The sequence below is a fragment of the Aquarana catesbeiana genome, linkage group LG06 (genome assembly GCF_042186555.1).
Source record: "Aquarana catesbeiana isolate 2022-GZ linkage group LG06, ASM4218655v1, whole genome shotgun sequence".
In the NCBI taxonomy this organism is placed as follows: domain Eukaryota; kingdom Metazoa; phylum Chordata; class Amphibia; order Anura; family Ranidae; genus Aquarana; species Aquarana catesbeiana.
Window position 1 is genome coordinate 250,732,906 of NC_133329.1, and position 21,327 is coordinate 250,754,232.

Below are 21,327 nucleotides of genomic sequence, written 5' to 3' on the forward strand. Positions count from 1 at the left end.
CACTTTTTAACATGGATCAAAGCATTATATAATAAACCCAAAGCCTATATAAAATATGCTGGATACAAATCTGAAGCCTTTAATATCGAAAGAGGTACCCGACAGGGTTGCCCATTATCTCCCTTATTATTTGCCCTTATACTCGAACCCATGGCCCAATACATCAGAACAAACCAAACTATAACTGGCATTGAAGTAGGAGGTATTACACACAAATTATGTATATTTGCAGACGATATATTACTTTTTCTATCATCACCACAGGTCTCTGGTCCTAACTTAATACCAGCTCTTGATGGATTTGCAGCCCTATCCGGCCTTATGATTAATCCTAAGAAATGCCTAGTGCTTAATATTTCACTCACAAACATGGAATTGATCCCGGCTAAGGCTGCACTCCCATTCACATGGGCAGAAAAATCAATCCCATATCTTGGAATTCATTTAACAGCATCTCATTCTGACTTATTCTCAACCAATTATCCTCCTGTATTAAGACAGATCACAAATCTAATAAAACAATGGTCGCAACTTCCTTTATCCTGGATAGGGAAAATTAATGCAATCAAAATGACTATTCTACCCAAATTGCTTTATCTATTCAGAGTCCTCCCTATTCCAATTCCTTCCTATTTTTTGAGAATAGTACAAAAAAGAGCAACTTCGTTTATATGGGGCTCTTCTAAACCACGTATACCTATACACACACTACATCTTCCCAAAAATAAAGGAGGCCTGGGATACCCTAATTTTACTAACTACTACAGAGCAGCACATTTGGCCAGTCTGTCCAAATACCATGCAAAACAGGAAATCCCATTATGGGTATTTATAGAGGCTTCAGAAAATGACCCTCTATTAATATCAAATTTATTATGGCTTGATCCTAAAGACCGCTTTAAAATTCATAATCCCATAACTAAACACTTCTTATCTCTCTGGGATAAACTAAAAACCAAATATCAGTTACAATCTCCACACAATCCTCTCCTTTCTTTTATCAGAAATCCGGCCTTTTATCCGGCATGGATCTACCCAAATTCTTTTAAAGCTTGGACAACATCAGGCATTCAGACACTAAATGACTTCATAGCATCTAAATCATTCCTTTCATTCCCATCGCTTAGAGAAAAATATGATCTACCAAACTCTGAGATATTTAGATATCTCCAAATCAAAAATTTCTATACACCATTCCTAAAGGGGGATACACCATTATCCCAATTATCCATTTTTGAATCAATCTGTACAAAAGATCCACTTGCTAAAGGTACAATTTCATCACTTTATAATCAATTATATGGAGTAGCAAATCTTAATAGACCCTCTTACGTTCAGAGGTGGGAGGAGGACCTGGGACGAACTTTAGAAGACACGGACTGGTCTAACATATGGCTCACATCTAAGTCATCTTCACCCAACATCTTAGCACTGGAGACAAATTATAAAGTCCTAACTCGCTGGTACCTTGTACCCGCTAGAGTGGCAAAATATTCACCTAATACCTCAGCTCTTTGTTTTCGAGGATGCCCAGAAATAGGCACATATTTACACATATGGTGGACGTGCCCAGTAATCCAAACCTTCTGGAAGGAAGTTTTCGTGATTGCATCTAAAATATTTAAAAAGATAATACAACCAGATCCATATTTAACTTTACTTAATCTAAAACCGGAATGGTTAACACTCTCTCAATTCAAACTTATGATCCAACTAATAACGGCTGCAAAACAAACAGTGGCCAAGGCATGGAAATCTCCTACATTGGTACTAGCAGAAACAATTCACAGAATGAATAATACAATGTCCCATGCTAAGATGGTAGCCATCGATCAAAATCAAATTCCAAAATTTGAAAAACTTTGGCACCCTTGGATAAAACAACAGTTCCTGTCAAATTTCAGTGACTCTGTCCTGTTGCCATGGTAACAGATTAAATGACTTACAGAGACACCCATTCTAAGGCTTCAAAGAGAACTAAAAAGAATAATAAACTGACGAGCGGGACAACCTTGTGGACCATACCTCTACCTTTCAACCCTTTTTCTTCTTTCTCTTTCCTTTTCTCCACCTTACGATTAAAGCTCATTATCAGAATTTATTTGACCTATATACACTCTACTTGTAAACAATATGTATAGTAGGTATAAATCATTTAAATACCTACAAAAGTAACTAAGGAAATGATATATATCTTTAATTTAGGTTTACGTGAACCCAATGTTTAATATTTGAAATTTCATGATATTTACCTATATAAACCCTACTGTAAAACAATGAGCTTACTTTATAGATCCTTGTAAACTTACTTTATGTATCTTTATAACATTGTATACTCAATAAACTTCTTTTGACAAGGAATTTAAAGTTGCTCTGGAGTTGTGAGAGAATCGGCTGTGGGAGGTTAATTCCCATTGCTTCGGATTTGGTAAAATTTATTTGGAGGTTGGAGAGGGCTCCATATTTCTTAAATTCCTTCATCAGATTCGGGAGCGAGATCAAAGGGTTCGTAAGGGAGAATAACATGTCATCAGCATAGGCCAAGACCTTTTGTTGGGTATCTCCAACAGTTATGCCAGTTACATCCGGGTTTAAACGTATGGCACATAAAAAGGGTTCCAGTGACAGGGCGAAGAGGAGGGGTTACATTGGGCATCCCTGTCGCATTCCATTTGTAATTTTAAAGGGTTCTAACAGGACCCCATTGACTCAAACTCTAGCTGAGGGGTGAGAGTAGAAATCCGCTGAAGCATATTGGTGCCAAAGCCAGCATACTTTAAAACTGAAAGCATGGAGCTCCAGTTCACCCTGTCAAAGGCCTTTTCCACATCGGTACTAAGGTACTACGGTACTAAGGAAAATACATTGGGTGCAGGATTTTTTGACTACATATAGTAAATTTAGGATCTTGGTGGTATTTTCTCTAGCTTTTCGGGTGGGGACGAAGCCTACTTGATCTAAATGGGCTAGGTTTCTGAAGATGATGTTGAATCCTATTTGCCAAGATTTTCGTGAAGAGTTTGAGGTCTAAATTGAGCAACAAGATCGGCCCATAGCTCCCACATGAGGTTGGGTCTTTGCCCTCCTTGGGGATCACTGATATATGGGCCTGTAAAGTGTCCACAGCAAATGATGTGGTAGAGCCTATCGCGTTAAACAGTTTGACCATGAATGGGGCAAGAGAAGGTAGTAAGACCTTATAATATTGGATAGTAAGGCCGTCTGGGCCTGGCGCCTTCTCCGGTTTAGTGGCCCTATGGCTCTCTGGAGTTCCTCTATGGTGATGGGATCTTCCAAGGCTTCCCTGTCCGCACTTGATATTTGGGGCATGTGGGAGGAAGACAGGTAAACATGTATGTGTTCCTGTGGTGGGGACCTAGTTATCAGGTTGTATAGGGAGTTATAACATTTCTGGAACTCCTGTGCTACATCGTGAGGCATTGTATCTTTGGGTTCCGCGTGGCTGTATCAGATAAGGCACATATGTCCCCAATTTCTGTTCTCTCAGGGATCTAGCTAGCATTCTGTCGCATTTATTTTTGGACTCGTACCATATTTTCCAACAGATCTGCAGGAGATGTTTGGCTTTAAATTGCAGGAGATCTGTAATTTGTTACGACGGGCTATTTCTCTAGGAAAGGAGACGTGCATGTTTATGATGGGCTTCTAAGGCTTTCGAGTCCTCCAACAACGATGTTAACTGTTAAGTACATTGTCGCTTGAGCCTCGACCCATGCTTAATAAGAACACCGCGTATGACTGCTTTGTATGCCTCCCAAACAATACTGGGGTCACAGTCTCACGTATCATTGGTTCTGAAGTAAAAGTCTAGTTCCCTAGTGACATCTGCAAGCACTTCATTGTCCTGCAGGAGGCTTTCATTTAGCCTCCAGCTCTTGGATCTGGATGTCATGGACGAACCATGTAATGGAGCCTATGGTGGAGGAGCGCACTGCATGTAGTTGAGCGTGGGGTATTAAAAAGTAGTCAATGCGCGAGTATATCTTGTGGGGTAGGGAATAGAAAGTGAAATCCCTTCCTGTGGGGTGTAAAAGGCACCACCCATCAATTAGTTGGCTCTTCTGCAAAGAATGGGCAATGCGTTTACGAGAGCCAGGGGAGACAGAGGACATACCTGAGGAGGTACCCTCAGATCGGATCAAGGGGATGTTCTGGTCTCCGCCCATTGAGGCGCTTTTTTTAGCTCTCCAAACACGCTCTGAAGATGCTGCTCGCAGGAGTTTTTTCACCTCCCCGCCAGTGTTAATTTTGGCAGCAAATTTCGATTTAGTTTTAGTCTTAGGACTAAAATGGCATTTTAGTTTTAGTCCCATTTTAGTCTTCTGCAATTGTTTTAGTTTTAGTCGTATTTAGTCAACTAAATCTCCAGTACATTTTAGTCGACTAAAACTCATTTTAATCATCTAAAATCTAATGGGTGTAATTAAATTGTAATACATTAGTAAACATTTCTCTACAATTTCCAAACTCATTATATACTGCTGGAGTGAAAAATCTCATGTTATTATTTATGATATTGAGGTATGAACATGCACTACAGCCCTGTGTTGATTTCTAAGTCAAATTTCAATTTAGTTTTAGTCTTAGTCTTTTGACTAAAATTGCATTATAGTTTTAGTCCCATTTTTGTCTTTTGACTAAAATGCCATTTTAGTTTTAGTCGTATTTTAGTCATCTCAATTGTTTTAGTCGTATTTTAGTCGACTAAAATAGTATTCAAAATGTTTTAGTCGTTTTAGTTGTCGAAATTAACACTGGCGCCAGCGCACCGCCCCAGTGTGAAAGCATCCATTGATTTTAATAGGAGGAAGTTTTTGTGAGCTTTTCCGGCGCTTTTTTTAAAATCGCTTGAAAAAACTCCTCAGTGTGAAAGGGGTCTAAGTAAAAAAATCTTGTTTTTAAATACAGCTACCATTAGTATCTGAATCTTTTTATCACCTCTGTCTTCCCTTGCACAGCAGCAGTTAGCCTGGGAAAGGGAGGGTCAGCACTACAACCTAACAAGGCTTTGCTGCTTGCATATATGCTAGCAGGGAACAAGCAGGAGGAGAGACCAAAGTGAACTCAGTTGATTTATGTGTGTGTGATACTGCTCCTGCACTGCCCAATCAGTGGGCTGCAGGTGACACCACTGTATACCTTACCTATACATTACTTGAGAAAGTGGTGTCACCCTTTTAGATGTGATGTATATGAATCACAAAGAGCCCTTTCACACTGGGGCGGCGTCGGCGGTAAAACGCCGCTATTATTAGCAGCAGTTTTACCCCCTGCTAGCGGGCGAGAAAGGGTTAAATACCACCGCAAAGCGCCTCTGTATAGCCGCGCCGTCCCATTGATTTCAATGGGCAGGAGCGGTAAAGGAGCGGTATACACACCGCTCCTTCACTGCTCCGAAGATGCTGCTGGCAGGACTTTTTTTACCGTCCTGCCAGCGCATCGCTCCAGTGTGAAAGCCCTCGGGGCTTTCACACTGGAATGAAAGTAGCGGCACTTTCGGGTCGGTTTGCAGGCGCTATTATTAGCGCAATATCGCCTGCAAACCGCCCCAGTGTGAAAGGGCTCTTAGTGTCTGAGTTCCCTGTAATACAGGAAAAGCTGCATACATCATAGATTGTGCTTCATTTTAATAAATATATTTGTTTATTACATAGGGAAGATGAGCCTCCAGAATCTGGAAACCATCATTGAAAAAACAGGTATGGTCACTTGTTTTTGTTTATTTCTCCTGTTCACCTTCTTCCTATATATGAGGGGCAGGTGTATGGGAATTACCAAATACCAATTATATTAGCTTAAACCTAATGATTGTAGGAGACTGCATAGGTAGTCACCTGGACAGCTTATTGTTTTCTAGACTGCAAGTAGGAAGGGCTAAAACTCCCGCTGGAGCAGAAATAGGTTATAAATCCCATCTGAGTGTAAAAATGTTAAAAATTCTGCTTTCAATAAATCACTATAGGTTTCTTTTTCTCACCAGGTTTATCAAATCAAGTGTGAAAAAAAGATGGCCCATTGCATGTTTTATTCTGGTGATAGAAGTCATTTTGTAATGATAATAGATTTAAAAAAAGCTAAATTCTTAATTTAGGTTATAATAGCAGAGTATAGGAAGAGGCAAGTGCATGGAAGATAAAATTCAACAACAACTGGTTGCTCATTTTGTGGAAATTTAGGAAGAATATTTAGCTAAAAGAGGTCTAAGAAAACGTTTTTTTCCTCTGGTATATTGACAGCTGAGTGTGTAAAGTAGCGGCCGCAGCTCCTTGCCCATGTGCTCAGCTGTGTCCAATCACATTTAAACAAGGAAGTGCCTTTTATCAGCTCTCCTCACCTCACACTGACAGTTTTTTGGTTTTTTAGCAAAAAATAAAAATCCCAGCAGTGATTAAATACCACCAAAAGAAAGCTCTATTTGTGTGAAGAAAATGGTTAAAAGTTCATTTGGGTACAGTGTTGCATGACTGCGCAATTGTCATTCAAAATGCGACATCGCTAAAAGCTGAAAAATGGCCCGGACAAGGAGGGGATAAAAGTGCCCAGTACAGAAAGATGTAGAATAAAATTTTTGGTGCAAATGTTTGGATTTCTTACAACCTTTAAAGCATAAAAAAGTAAACTGTCCCAAACGTGGAAACAATATTACTGTTAATTAAACACAAGTTTTTTTTCTCTCCATTGTTTCAAATTCAACCTAATCAGAGAAAAACTGTTAAATAGCCATCATGCCGCATCAAAATTATTAGCTGCTCTGTTTTACAATTGGTTCTTACAGAAACTTTCATTATATTCTTATATTTCATAAAAATACTGTAAGACAAAACAACACAAATTATCCATTAGGGCTGTCATCTTCGTCTTTAGTTCTTGGACATCAAACCATATCAAGTGGATTGATGCTGTTTAGTACTATCTAGGTCTGGAGCTAAACAAAATAAACAAAATCTTAGTGTGGTATCATTACATTTCCGTCCTAGAAATAAACGAATGGTTAGCACCAAACATACGTTACACAAAACACTTTCCACAAAATACAAAACAATACATTATTTTGTTGATTCATGAATGCACTCTCTATTACCAATATTTAATGGGCTCATCTCAATTAATTAATTATCACCACGTGGATCTTCATTAAAGGACGTCCATTAAAAGTTGTCATTAACTGGCTCACGCAGATATACTGTGGCAGAATGGCTTCCCTGCGCGAAATCCCATACGGGTACGTCCTACCCTTATTCGGCCACCAGAGGGCGCACGCGGGGGGACCCGATGCGCATTGCCGGCTAGCACAATCCCCGCTGGCCACACGCGATCGTGTCCACGAGCGCCAGCATGGGGATTTATGTAAACACAAATCCCTGTGCCGTCAGGGAAGAGGAAACATATTGTTTGTTCCTACTAAGTAGGAAAAATGATATGTCTCCTCTCCTAGTCACTCCCATCCCCACACAGTTAGAACACACTGAGGGCACACACAGTTAACCCCTTGATCACCCCCTAGTGTTAACCCATTCCTTGCCAGTGACATTTACACAGTAATTAGGGCATTTTTATAGCACTGATCGCTGTATAATTGTCAGTGGTCCCAAAAAAGTGTCAAAAGTATCCGATCTGTCTGTCGCAATGTCGCAGTACCGCTAAAAATCGCAGATCACTGCCATTACTAGTAAAAAAATAATAATAATAAAAATGCCATAAAAATGCCATAAATCTTTCCCATAGTTTGTAGATGCTAAAACTTTTGCGCAAACCAATCAATATATGCTTATTGCGATTTTGTTTATCAAAAATATAATATATATTTATTATAGCAAAATGTAAAAAATATTTTTTTTTTCAAAATTGTCGCTCTTTTTTTGTTTATAGCGCAAAAAATAAAAACCACAGAGGTGATCAAATACCACCAAAAGAAAGCTATATTTGTGGGGAAAAAAGGACGCAAATTTCGTTTAGGTACAGCATCGCATGACCGCGCAATTGTCAGTTAAAGCAACGCAGTGCCAAATTGTAAAAAGTGCTCTAGTCAGGAAGGGGGTAAAATCTTCTGGGGCTGAAGTGGTTAATTCACCATGGTTAAAATGACATTCGCAGATTCATCACATTTGTGCACAATGATTATATATCACCATGTCCATATTGATTTTTCTATCTCAGCCTCTTGTTTAATCACAACTACAGTATACAGATCTTGGAAACCTCTAGGAACAGATCTGATTCCTCCTATATTAACGAAAAACCTAAAAATCATTAGTGTTGTATTCTAGAATATTACACTTCCTTATAATTGCCAATAAAGAACAATACTAAGTAGATACACATGTTCATCTCCAGTGTGATCATTCACTGTTGTCCCACTATTGTAACTTGTGCAATAGAGGAAGAAGCAGTACAAGGAGTCAGTCAAATCATGTGCTGACAAGAATAGTGCTGATAGGTACAAAATGCAGTTTGACAGAGGGATGAGTTCATTGCTATCAGGGCCGGCGTCACCATTAGGCAGGACAGGCAGCCGCCTAGGGCATCGGGATGAAGGGGGCGGTAAAATCCTTTGCTGACACAGTGAGCGCTGGATGCTATCACACACCCCACCGCACCGATCAGATTGGAGCTCTATTGCGGGATGCGGGGTGACAAGCCAGAGGATGAGCCGGGCAGGGATGAGGATAAACAAGAGTTGGCGGAGTCTGTGTGGCCAGCTGCGGGAGGTGCGTCTGCTTCCCCAGCCACCATGACCGTACACAGTATGGAGATCGAGAGTGGCTATTCTCCTCTAGCTCTGCTCCACAGCCTCTGGCATTCTGTCACAGTGACACAGTAAGAGCGGGGAAAGCCAGCTTGTGCAGGAATCGGGCTGTATATTGTCTCCACTGTCCTCCTAATCCCTCACTCACTCAGCTGCTTGTCTAATCCGATACTCCGCCTCTCATTTGTGCCCGCCCAGCCCAGCTCACCCTCCAGACACATGCATGCCATACACTGTACTGTGCTGTGAGAGTTCTGTGGGCAGCTGGGTGGCACTTTTCAAACCATAGCTGCCAAAGCCCTGAGGGAGACCAGCCTGAATGGGAGAGCATAATTGGTGAGTTAGACCCCCAGTATAACCCCCCTCTCTGTTCCCACTTCTTTGTGCTATGCACCTTCTTCCCCCCTCTCTTCCTCCTTCTCACCTTCCTCCCTCTCTCCCCCCCAGGGCTAGGTCTGTATACCGTCTTAGCCTGCCTGTATACCACCCTAGCCTGCCTGTATATCGCCCTAGCCTGCCTGTATACCACCCTAGCCTGCCTGTATACCACCCTAGCCTGCCTGTATACCACCCTAGCCTGCCTGTATACTGTCCTAGCCTACCTGTATACTGCCCTAGCCTGCCTGTATACCACCCTAGCCTGCCTGTATACCATCCTAGCCTGCCTGTATACCGTCCTAGCCTGCCTGTATACCACCCTAGCCTGCCTGTATACCACCCTAACCTGCCTGTATACCACCCTAGCTTGCCTGTATACCGACCTAGCCTGGCTGTATACTGTCCTAGCCTGCCTGTATACCATCCTAGCCTGTCTGTATACCGTCCTAGCCTGTCTGTATACTATCCTAGCCTGTCCATATACCTTCGGATCACGGCTGGCGTGAGGAAGCGAGCCTGTGCCGCCACTATTTGTCTTCAGGCCAGATCCAGAGATGCAGGTGCAGGCCTGCGGACCACGGCAGAAAAAAATTGTGGAGGGGCACCGCAAACATCTCCCCCACCACCTTCACCATATACATGGGCATTGCAAAGGGGGTGGAGTCAGAGGCGGAGCCAATGGGTGGCAAAATGAGGTTTCGTCAAGGGTGTCAAAAATCCTTGCACCAGCCCTGATTGCTATGCTGCTTCTCCTTTCACTGCCCAGTCACAGGCTGGGGAGGGTCCAAGATGAGAAGTTGGTTAAATGATTTTGGCCATCAAGCTGAGGACATCTAGGGACAGAAAAAAGTAGAGTGGACGAAATCTTTAGATAGAATTCGAATTTTGGAGCAAAGGCTAGTTGTCTTATTTTATTTTTAAGAGACATTTATTTTTATCTTGTTTCACAATAATACACACATAATAATGCACAACAATACATACAAGTATACTCATTCTCAGCAAATAAAGGTTTATAATATTGAATTAAATATAAAGGGGGCAATTTTATCAATTCAATTTTAAAACAAAATCCTGCTTTAAATTGCATTCGCAGTTTTCTGTAATGTCTTTAATCTGTTTGTAAATTATCCAGTTAATATTCATATGTCTCTATTTAGGACCCACTGCATTACACTTGGCAGCTCAGTGTGGCTCACTTGAAGTTCTATCCTGCCTTCTGGCATTAAATTCAGATTACAAGTTATGTAACAAACGAGGGTGGATGGCTATACATGTTGCTGCATTCTTTGGCACAATTCCTTGCATCAGAGCGTTATACAGGAAAGACCCGGATCTTCTAGAGGCAGAAACCACAGCTGAGTGAGTACATCTAACCAACAATATACTGTGTTTGGTCTAATTATACCAATAAAAGGGCTGGCATTGTAGCTGTGTATTCTTTGATTAAATTGACTTAAAAGGCTCTTCAGTTAAATCTGAAATTGTTTATGTAGTCGTACAACTGTCCCTATAGCACAGAGCTCCCAGGTTTTACTTGGACCAGAAGCTACAGGTAAATAGAACATACATCAGTTACCTGTTGATTAAATTTGGTATCTTTGAGATCAATTAAATATGAAACAATGTAAATAAGACAGGAATAGGGTAGGGGGCCTTGGCTTTTTACAGTGGGGACGTAAAGTCTGTATGTACCTCCATGTTAAGCAAATAGGGAATTTCCCCTGTATAGTGAATGTAAAATGTTTGTTTCAATACACAAAAGTGGTGAAATGCAAACCTGCGAAAAACAGATGCTAAAATCTTATTATAATGCTTGTATGCCAAGTTTGGCCGTACTCGACCTAGTATACACTTGTAGGGAGTAAGTGATTCCAACACTGACCATCATGTAGGGTAGAATTTGATCTGTGCTGTTTACAAAGCTGGACCTCATAACTTTGAACATTTATCTGCAAACAGTTTTACTGTTTGTAGGAAAATGTATCTGTGTTTTGGCTTAGGATGATTTCAAAACATTTCTTAGTAAGAAGGTATGTTTAGCTGGATTTTAGCACTGCTGTAAAAACATGTCTCGTTGTTTTTATGCTTTTAGAATGTTGTACAAATTATCTCTGGAACTGGGGAGATATGCAGATACTATGGTTTTTAACTGTGGAACAGCGCCGCCCCCCCAATCTATGCGTCTGGTCCCCTGATCTACATACAGGGCACCACACTATGGATTTCAGTGGGGGTGGGTGTTTTTTTGAAGCAGGTGATTAGAGCCAGAGGCAATAATAGGCTTCAAAAAAGGGTGGGCTCGGGGCGCAGAGCACTGTGCCCCAATCCCACCCAGTTGTGTGTCGATAGGGAATGAATATTCCCTATTTTCACACTAAATCCTCACCGTCAATCAAGAAGCGGGTTGTGAGACCCGTTTCCCGATTGGCCAAAACGTCAGGTGGTCCTATTGGATGCCTAGCACCTAGGAGGAGGAGAGAGGAGACGCACGGCGGCTTGCACAGCAGAAGCCGCCATGCTGGAGGAGAGGACACCGGAGCTGCTGCCCGCCACCCACCACCCAGATGGGGTAAGTGCCGGACCGACCGGCAGACAATGGGTGTGGGGGAGGTGGGTTAGTTCCGCCGGTGGCCTGGGGGGGGGGGGGGTTGTTTGCCGCCCCCAAAAATAAAAAACCCACCAGCCACCACTGGTTTGGATATTTATTGTATGAAAGTGTGAAGTAGTATGGACAGTCTTTGCCTGTAACCGTGGAGCAGTGGTAACAGTCTCTGTAACCGAGGGGTAGTGTAGACAGGCTATTTCTCTATTTGGAAGGTATTGCAGATGGTATTTTTCTGTAACCAGGAAACAATGAGCATAGTCTTCATCTGTAAGTGGGAAGCAGTGCATACAGTTTCTGTAAGTAACTAGGAAGCAAATAGTTGAAAATTATTTTTGAAATGACATTAAAGTGATTGTAAACCCACTTCACTAAAAAAAAAACAAAAAAATAAAAACCTGCAAGACAAAAGGCATAAGACAAAAATTCATTATGAAATACTCACCTTAGATCGAAGCCCCCTCAGCGGTCACTGGACACTGGTCCGGCCAGCGACATCGCTCCCGGAGTTATCTCCGGGTATCGTGGGCTCCAGCGCTGTGATTGGTTGGAGCCGCGATGACGTCACTCCCGCGCATGCGTGCGGGAGCTTCCGGCAACGACGCGTCAACTGAAGCAACGGCACAAAAAAGCCGTTGCTTCAGTGCACATGTGCCGATGACGTTGGCACATGCTGATACAGGGGATATCTCCTAAACCGTACAGGTTTAGGAGATATCCATGGTAGCTACAGGCAAGCCTTATTATAGGCTTACCTGTAGTATAAAGTGGATTGTAAGGGATTACAACCACTTTAACATGTTAAAGCTTCAAGCCCCGTACACACCGGCCGAATGTCGGGAGACAACGGCTGGTTAAAAAAAAAAGGTCAGTTCGGCACGTGTGTATGTCGGTCTGACCGACAGAAGCCGGCCGTTCGGCTGGCTTCTGTTGGACCTGCATGCCGGAAAACCAGCAGCCGACCGACTCTCCAATGGCAGAGAGCACTGATCAGAGTAGCATATACCTGACTGGATGTATTTGAATGTTTTTTTTTTAGGCAGACATCTACACTACATACATAACTGTTGACACATTTTGTAGATTGGACAGTTCAAATCCGAAACCCAATCTGAATAAATGTGGCTAGCCTTAGGCTGTTTTCACACTGGGGCAGTCGGGCGTTGATGGTAAAACACAGCTAGTTTTGGCGGCGCGCTTTTAACCCCCGCTATTGGCCGAATGATGGGTTAAATGTGCCCGTGTAGCTCCGCTGCCAAAGCGCTTTGCAGGCACTTCGGAAGTGGTGCCCATTCATTTCAATAGGCTGGAGCGGTGTATACACCGCTCCTTCACCGCCCCAAAGATGGTGCTTGCAGGACTTTTTTTAATGTCCTGCCAGCGCAGCACCCCAGTGTGAAAGCACTCGGGCTTTCACACTGGGACTGCAGGGGAGGCATTTTACAGGTGCTATTTTTAGCTCAAAAGCGCCTGAAAAACGCCTCAATGTGAAAGGGGTCTTAACGTTGCAGTCAGGGGCGTATCATGAAATCAGTGGGCCCTTGTGCAAGACCAAAAGTGGGCCCTAAACATCGATAAACAAATAAATGCAGCGTGCAGAGTGCAGCGCTGTGAAAAGTGGGAGTGGTTTACACTGCACTAAATATTGGGCGTGGTTTAACCACTTCAATACCAGGCACTTAGACACCTTCCCGCCCAGCCCAATTTTCACCTTTCAGCGCTGTTGCAATTTGAATGACAATTGCGCGATCATGCTACACTGTACCCAAACAAATTTTTTATCATTTTGTTCCCACAAATAGAGCTTTCTTTTGGTGGTATTTGATCACCTCTGCAGTTTTTATTTTTTGCGCAACAAATAAAAAAAGACCGAAAATTTTGAAAAAAAACAAGTTTTTCTTTGTTTCTGTTAAATTTTTTTGTAAATAAGTACGCTTTCTCCTTCAATAATGGGCACTGATACGGCGGCACTGATGGGCACTGATACGGCGGCACTGATGGGCACAGATGAGGTGGCACCAATGAGGTGGCACTGATGAGGTGGCACTAACGGGCACTGATGATGGGCACTGATAGGTGGCACTGATGGGCACTGATAGGTGGCACTGGTATGCGGCACTGATGGGCACTCATAGGTGGCACCGATGGGCACACATAGGCGGCACTGATGGGCACTCGTAGGTGGCATTGATTGGTATATATGGGTGGCACTGATGGGTACTTATGTGTGGCACTGATGGGCACTGATAGGTGGGCACTGATGGGCACAGATGGGCACTGACAGGTGGCACCGATGGGCAATGACAGGTGGCACAGATGGGCAATGACAGGTGGCACTGATAAAGCATTGCTGGGCAGATCTGGGCATTTCTGGGCAGATCATTGACATAATAGTGCCAATCAGTGCCCATTTGTGGGCACTGATTGGCACAGATTGGGCACATGTAGATGGCCATGGGGTACATACCTGGCCATCCACGTTGCCCCTTCCCTGGTGGTCCTAGTGGCATCCCTGGTAGTCCAGTGGGGTGATCTGAGGGGGGGCTGCGCTGATAAACAATCAGCGCAGACCCCCCCTGCCAGGAGAGCCGCCGATCGGCTCTCCTCTACTTGCGTCTGTCAGACGCGAGTGAGGAAGAGCCGATCAACGGCTCTTCCTATTGACAGCGTGATCAGCCGTGATTGGACACGGCTGATCACGTGGTAAAGAGCCTCCGCCGGAGGCTTTTTACCAAGATCAGTGTAGCGGTGTGTCAGACTGACACACCGCTCCACCGATCGCCGCGATGCACGCCCCCGGGGGCGTGCTGCGGCATGTTATCCTGCTGGACGTCATATGACGTCCAGTCAGGATAACAGAACCACTTCCCGGACGTCAATCCGCTATAGGGCGGGCGGGAAGTGGTTAAAGGGGAGTATACAGGGGGGGGTAGTATGTGCATGAGAGGAGTGCGGAGTGTATGGCAGTGGGTAGTATGTGCAGGAGTGTGGAGTGTACAGCAGTGGGTAGTATGTGCAAGTGAAGAGTGCGGAGTGTACGGCGGTGGGTAGTATGTGCAGGAAGGGGAGTGCGGAGTGTATGGCGGTGGGTAGTATGTGCAGGAGAGGAGTATGGGGTGTATAGAGGTGGGTAGTATGTGCAGGAGTGTGGAGTGTACAGCAGTGGGTAGTATGTGCAGGGAAAGGAGTGCATAGTGTATGGCAGTGGGTCATATGTGCAGAAGAGGAATATGGAGTGTATGGCGGCAACTAGCATGTGCAGGAGAGGGGTGCATAGTGTATGGCGGTGGGTAGTATGTGCAGGTGAGGAGTGCGGAGTGTACTGCAGTGGGTAGTATGGTGTCAGTAGTTCTTTATTTTTTTTTTTTACAATTTAATTTTTTTATAATTTTTTTTAGGGTTGCACCGATATCGGTATCTTTGCTGATACTAAGCATTTGCACGAGTATTGCACTCATGCAAATGCTTTGATACCTGAAACCAATACTTTCAGGGTCTGTTCTTTCATCTGTCAGCAGGATTCCTCCACAGACAGCTGAAATGTAAAAAAAAGCCGGTTGTTAAGGAGAGGGGCCGCTGCATCCTTTACAACCGATGACTCATTCAGCTGTCAGTGGGGTTCCCCAGTTGTAAACTAAGTCCTGGCAATTGAAGCTGAAAAAAAAAAAGCATTAGGCAATGTTTATCAGCAACATTGCTCAGCCACTGAAACAGATAGATAAAAGAAACATTGTTTCTTTTTGTTTATACATCTAAAGATCAAAGGGATGGGGCGTGTCCGGATGTAGACAGGGAAAGACGTGCTATTGAAGAGCTCCCCATATTTTAACAAAATCCATCGCCATCCTGCACTATATTCCGCATTGGGGAGCCTCAAAACACCCCTACCTGTTCCTTGTTATCCCCTGCATCCATCCCAGCAAGAATAGCGAGTCCGGCCAGCTGACAGTGCCACCATCCGATCTGTGGCTGGCTCCATGCACCCGAGGCCGCCGCCATCTTGAGGCCTGAGGTATTTACAGAGTCCTCCGTGCACGGGGCCCGCGATCTGCGGAGAGGGCAAGCATCCCATCTCCACATACACCCGAGGCATCACTTCCGGAGGGGAACATTTAAGGGCACTGATCCGAGGGGTGGCTGGAGGATCCCTGACGCTGGCTCCTCACTCCGACGGCCCGCCGCCATTTTAAGGCCTGCAGAGCTTTCAGATCCCTTGGAGCTTGGGATCCGCGGAATGAGCGGTCGCCCGCTCTATCGTTCGCCCCGAGACCTAATTTCCTGAAGGGGCTGTGTGCAGGCATAGATCCAGGGGTGCCTGAGGGTCCCGGTCGCTGGCTCTGCGCTCCCGCGGCCCACCGCCATTTTGAGGCCTGTGTGGCCTGCAACATCCTCCCTGCGCAGGTGCCTGGAGGTGCGGCGGAGAGGGAGGCCGCTCTACGCCCTCAGCCCTGGGTTGCTACAGCTGGAGGGGCACATAATAGCCTGAGACGGACGGTGAGCCGTGTTGGTGAGTCAATGAGCACTGTTAGTGTGGACACTTTGCCGTATCCCTGCCTCTAGTGTCTGCTGTTATTAACTGGGAGTTCTCACACTGCATACTACAAGCTCTTAAAGGGATATACATGCCCTACTGCAGTTGTGTTCGTAAGTCCCTCAGCACACTCACTCATGCCCTCAAAGAGCAAACCAGCGACCAAGAAGGCGCCACCACAACCTGACCAGTGTCCCAGTGGCATTTTGGACCAGCTTAGAGTGTTAATTGCAGACATGGAGCAGGCGGCACCCGCTCCGCCCCCTAAGGGGTCACAGCATGCAAAAGATACCTATGTTATCCTCGCGGCCATAGAGAAGAGCAGAACCTCCTTACTGGTCCGCATCAATCATCTGGCTGAGGAATGTAACCTCATCAGGGCAGACTTGGATAAATTCCGGGGCAGACTTTCTGAGTCAGAGTCGCGGATTTCTGCCAATGAGGATCTTATTGGCCGTCATGATAATGCCCTACATACACTGCAGCGCACAGTCCAGTCCTTGGTGGCCAAAGCTGACGACGCTGAAAACCGCTTACGGAGGAATAATGTCAGGGTCTTGGGTCTCCCAGAGGGGGCGGAGGGGGATCGCCCAGCCGAATTTGCAGAGGCCTTCTTTAAATCACTCCTGAATCTGACCGAGGTCTCCCCGACCTATGTGGTAGAAAGAGCCCACAGGGTCCCAACTGGCCGGGGCAACCCTGGGGCCCCACTGAGACCCTTCCTGGTGCGGTTTCTCAACCTCAGAGACAGAGACTGCATCCTTAGCGAAGCCCGCAAACATCCCACTCTTCCCTACGAGAATACAGACGTGCATCTCTATCCTGACTTCTCCGCGGATTTACAAAGACGTCGCAAAACCTTCACGGATATCAGGAGACGACTCTGGGAATGGGAGATCAAATACTTCATGCTCTACCCAAGTCGCCTAAGAGTTCAACATGGCGGATCGGTGAAGTTCTTCGAATCCCCTGAAGAAGCGGATACCTAGCTACTGTCTTTGCACTAATCCTTTTTCCTTTCTTTCCAAAGGCCCTCCTACTGGAACAGTGGTGTATTTAGGTTTTGTGCTGCCCTAGGCCTGACTGAGCTTGCGCACCCCCTAATTTAAATATGACCCACCCCTTCCTGTCAAGGCCACACCCCTTTCTTTTAAAGATCCGCCCTGTCATCTTCATTGGAGGAGGACAGAGGGACGCCGCGGGAAGAGGACAGAGAGGCATGCAGCATCTTTTCGTTTGGTGGTAAGGGGATATGTGCTGGTTGCTTTGGGAGGGGAGGATCAGACTCCTCCCAAAGCACCCAGCACATATCCCCTTACCCCCCTCCCCTCATCCATGTGTGCATTTGTTATCTGCCTCCTTCCCGGTTACTGTGTCCCCCTCCACTGTAAACTATACACAGACCTCAGAGCGCGGCTCTTACACTGAAGTCGTGTCCCTCCTCTGTGGCTCCTTCTCCTCCTGACTGTGTACACTAGAACATTGGAGCTGAGAAGGAGAAGGAGCTGAGGAGTGTGTGTGGCTGACAGTGGGGAGAGAGGTGGTGGCTGCTACGGAAAGCCGATCGCCGCTTGTGGGACCCCAGGTGGCAGATGTCCTGGGTGCCCACGCTAGCGCACTCTGGCTGCCAGTTACCGAAGCTCAGTGCCGGAACTTGTTGTGGGCTCTGGGACAGTGGCGTCACTAGGCTTGGTGTCACCTGGAGCTGTAAAAATTGTGTCATCCCCCTTAATTTTTTGACTGGAGGCCCAGCGTTGGAGCTCATTGTGGCGGTCAACAAGGCCCAGAGGATATCAAGTTAGGCACTTCCTAATGGCTCAGTCCCTGGGAACAGTAATGAATAATGGCCAACAGGCTCTCTTACCAGACCCGGTGAAACCGCAACAGTGATCCCTCCGGCTGGACGTTCGCTCACTCTGGGTTGCCCAGGCTGACTCTGGTCAGTAGTGTAGCATGTCTGTACCCCGGCAGTGGCTTCATCTTTCTCCCCCTCTGGTGGTGCGGGTACAGCGTGGCTCTCTGGTGGTGCGGGTACAGCGTGGCTCTCTGGTGGTGCGGGTACAGCGTGGCTCTCTGGTGGTGCGGGTACAGCGTGGCTCTTTGTCAGTGCGGGTACAGCGTGGCTCTTTGTCGGTGCGGGTACAGCGTGGCTCTCTGGTGGTGCGGGTACAGCGTGGCTCTCTGGCGGTGCGGGTACAGCGTGGCTCTCTGGCGGTGCGGGTACAGCGTGGCTCTCTGGCGGTGCGGGTACAGCGTGGCTCTCTGGTGGTGCGGGTACAGCGTGGCTCTCTGGTGGTGCGGGTACAGCGTGGCTCTTTGGTGGTGCGGGTACAGCGTGGCTCTCTGGTGGTGCGGGTACAGCGTGGCTCTCTGGTGGTGCAGGTACAGCGTGGCTCCCTCTTTGGCTTCCCCCAGCACAGTACTCTCTTTTTCTCCTCTAACACCCCCCCTCAGCAGAGTGCATGCATGCTGGGGGCTGTAGCATGTCTGTGGGGGCTACTTTTCCCATGATGCCCCCCAGAGTCTTCTGATTGGCCCTCTGCTGTGGCCAATCATGGGGAGGAAAACAGCGGTCAGGAAGCTGGGCGACGGTGCAGGGAAACCAATTAGAGCCGCTCTCTCTTCTCCCTTAGGCTGACAGAAAGGGGAGGGGGGGCGAGCGGGGGAGTTCTCTGGTAAATGGAGCAGCAGATCTGTGACAGGGAGAGGAGAGATGCGGGTTGTCAGGGGAGGGGGGGCGAGCGGGGGAGATACACAGACAACCCACATCTCTCCTCTCCCTGTCACAGATCTGCTGCTCCATTTGCCAGAGAACTCCCCCGCTCGCCCCCCCTCCCCTTTCTGTCAGCCGAAGAGAGAAGAGAGAGAGAGCGGCTCTAATTGGTTTTACCGTGCCGCCGCCCAGCTTCCTGACCGCTGTTTCCCTCCCCATGATTGGCCACAGCAGAGGGCCAATCAGAGACAGAATCACAGCTTTACGGAGGGGCGGCTTGACGGCACCCGGGACGCCACTGTACTGCACTGCTAAGCTGTACTACCTGCTGTGCGGGAGTCGGGAAGAGGGCGCCGCTGCCATTTTCGGGGGGGGGGGGGCGGCTTTCTGCCGCCCCCCCGCACAGTACCGCCCTAGGCCTGGGCCTTGTTGGCCTAGGCCAAGACACAGCACTGTACTGGAACTATCTGAAAGTCATCTGGGGTGGTCTGGTCTTCCGTCGGCGGGTTCCTGTTGTTCTCAGGGTCTCATTGTGGGCCCCTGCGTGGCGGGCAATGGGTGACCCCCCCCCGACTTGGGGCAATGCTTTCCCCCTAATTTTACTTGATCCTTGTTGATCGGAGCTATAACAAGATGTTTCCAACACACCTTCCCGAAGACACGATGCCCGCGTAGGGTATCGGTGAACTGTCCGGTCTCCCACCGGATGAGACGAGATCCACGTCCCCCCCGCACTCGCATACGATTAAAGGCCAGATACTGTCAGGGTTCCCCCCTGGAACTTTGAGCCTCACGTAGGCGATTTTTGGTTGCTAACTAGTTCAGGGATTAAACTACAAGCCCGGTTATGTTGGGGTGTTGGCGAAGTAGTAGGGTGTTCAATGTTTATTTTTTTTTAGGCATAGACCGCCTCCCGACCCCTCCCAGGCTGCTCTGGGGGGAGTTGGGACCTGGTCGGATAGGCACCAGATGCCTTGGGATGTTTAATTTGGTTGAATTGTTTTTATATGTGTTTCTGTTATGTCTGACGTACAATGGCTCTTGCTCCACGGCCGCTCACCAGGCGTTCCTTGCGCAACTGCTATCAATCTCCTGTAATTCTCATGGTCAATGTTTGGGGAAGTTCAATTTGGCTAAATTGTTTTTCTATATGTTTCTGTTGTGTCTGACGTACAATGGCTCTTGCTCCGCTGCTGCTCATTAGGTGTCACTTGCTCGAATGCTATTAATCCCCTGTACTTATGATGGCTGCTGCGACTATGGCATCACGCGATCAGGATTCCTTTTCTGTGGTGTCCTGGAACGTACGAGGCCTCAAATCAAGAGGGCGCTTCTTTTTCAATATCTTAAACAGCATGACCCAGCTGTTCTGGTTCTGCAGGAGACACACCTGGTGGGCAGTAAGCTACTCTGAACAGGCCCTGGGTACAAAAGGCTTTTCATGCCTCTTACTCCACATACGTGAGGGGGGTTTCCATATTAGTGAATAGATCTCTCCCGTGTGTCATAGAGACGGTTCACACGGATCCGTTGGGTAGGTACATGATACTGGTGCTCACGCTTTGGCAGCACAGGTATGTCCTTGCTGGCATATATGTACCGCCGCCCTTTAAATCTGATGTACTAGGTATCATACTGGAGAGGATCGCCCCTTATTGTCCTGCAAAAATTTTAATGTTGGGTGATTTTAGTGCCATCCTTTTCCCAGATCTTGATAGACCTTCACCACCTAAATCTTTCAATGGGGAATTATCAAACTGGGTGGAATCTGCAGGAGTCACGAAAGTCTGGAGGTGGAAATTCCCATCCACCAAAACTTTTTCATGTTTCTCCACCTCCTACAAAACCGCCTCCAGAATATGACTATGCATTTGCCAACCCCTCTATGCTGTCAGACATTCTAAGGGCTACCTATTTGCCCAGCGGCTTGTCTGACCACAGCCCCCTTGAGATCACCCTGCCCACTTCTCCCTCTCGTAGTGGCTCTATGTGGCGTCTGGGGGCTCAATGGATTTCCCAACCTGAAATAGCTGATCAAACACCACTAGCTCTGAGCAATTACTGGGATTCCAATGACGGGTCATCCTCTCCTGAAATAGTATGGGACGCCTTCAAGGCATATACAAGGGGCCATTACATATCAGCCATCAAGGCGGTCAGGTTGCAACAGGCTGCTGCCACAGTAGCTTTGGAGAGCGAGGTGGGGTTGGCTTCTGACCAATATGGGTTGGATCCCTCTGCCTCAAACTTTGAAGCTCTGCAGGCATCTAAACGTAGCCTTCATCTACACTTGTCAGAGGTTACTAGACTTGAAATGTATAACACGAAGCAAA

General features: G+C 46.5%; 1 protein-coding gene across 1 annotated transcript in view; it reads left to right on the plus strand.

Moving 5' to 3' along the window:
• ANKAR (ankyrin and armadillo repeat containing) overlaps window positions 1-21,327 on the plus strand; it is a 122,863-nt gene that overhangs the window by 44,902 nt on the left and 56,634 nt on the right. The window contains exons 8-9 of the mRNA XM_073633179.1: window positions 5,676-5,720; window positions 10,306-10,507. Of these exons, the coding sequence (XP_073489280.1) occupies window positions 5,676-5,720; window positions 10,306-10,507 (247 nt within the window). The remainder of the gene's footprint in view (window positions 1-5,675; window positions 5,721-10,305; window positions 10,508-21,327) is intronic.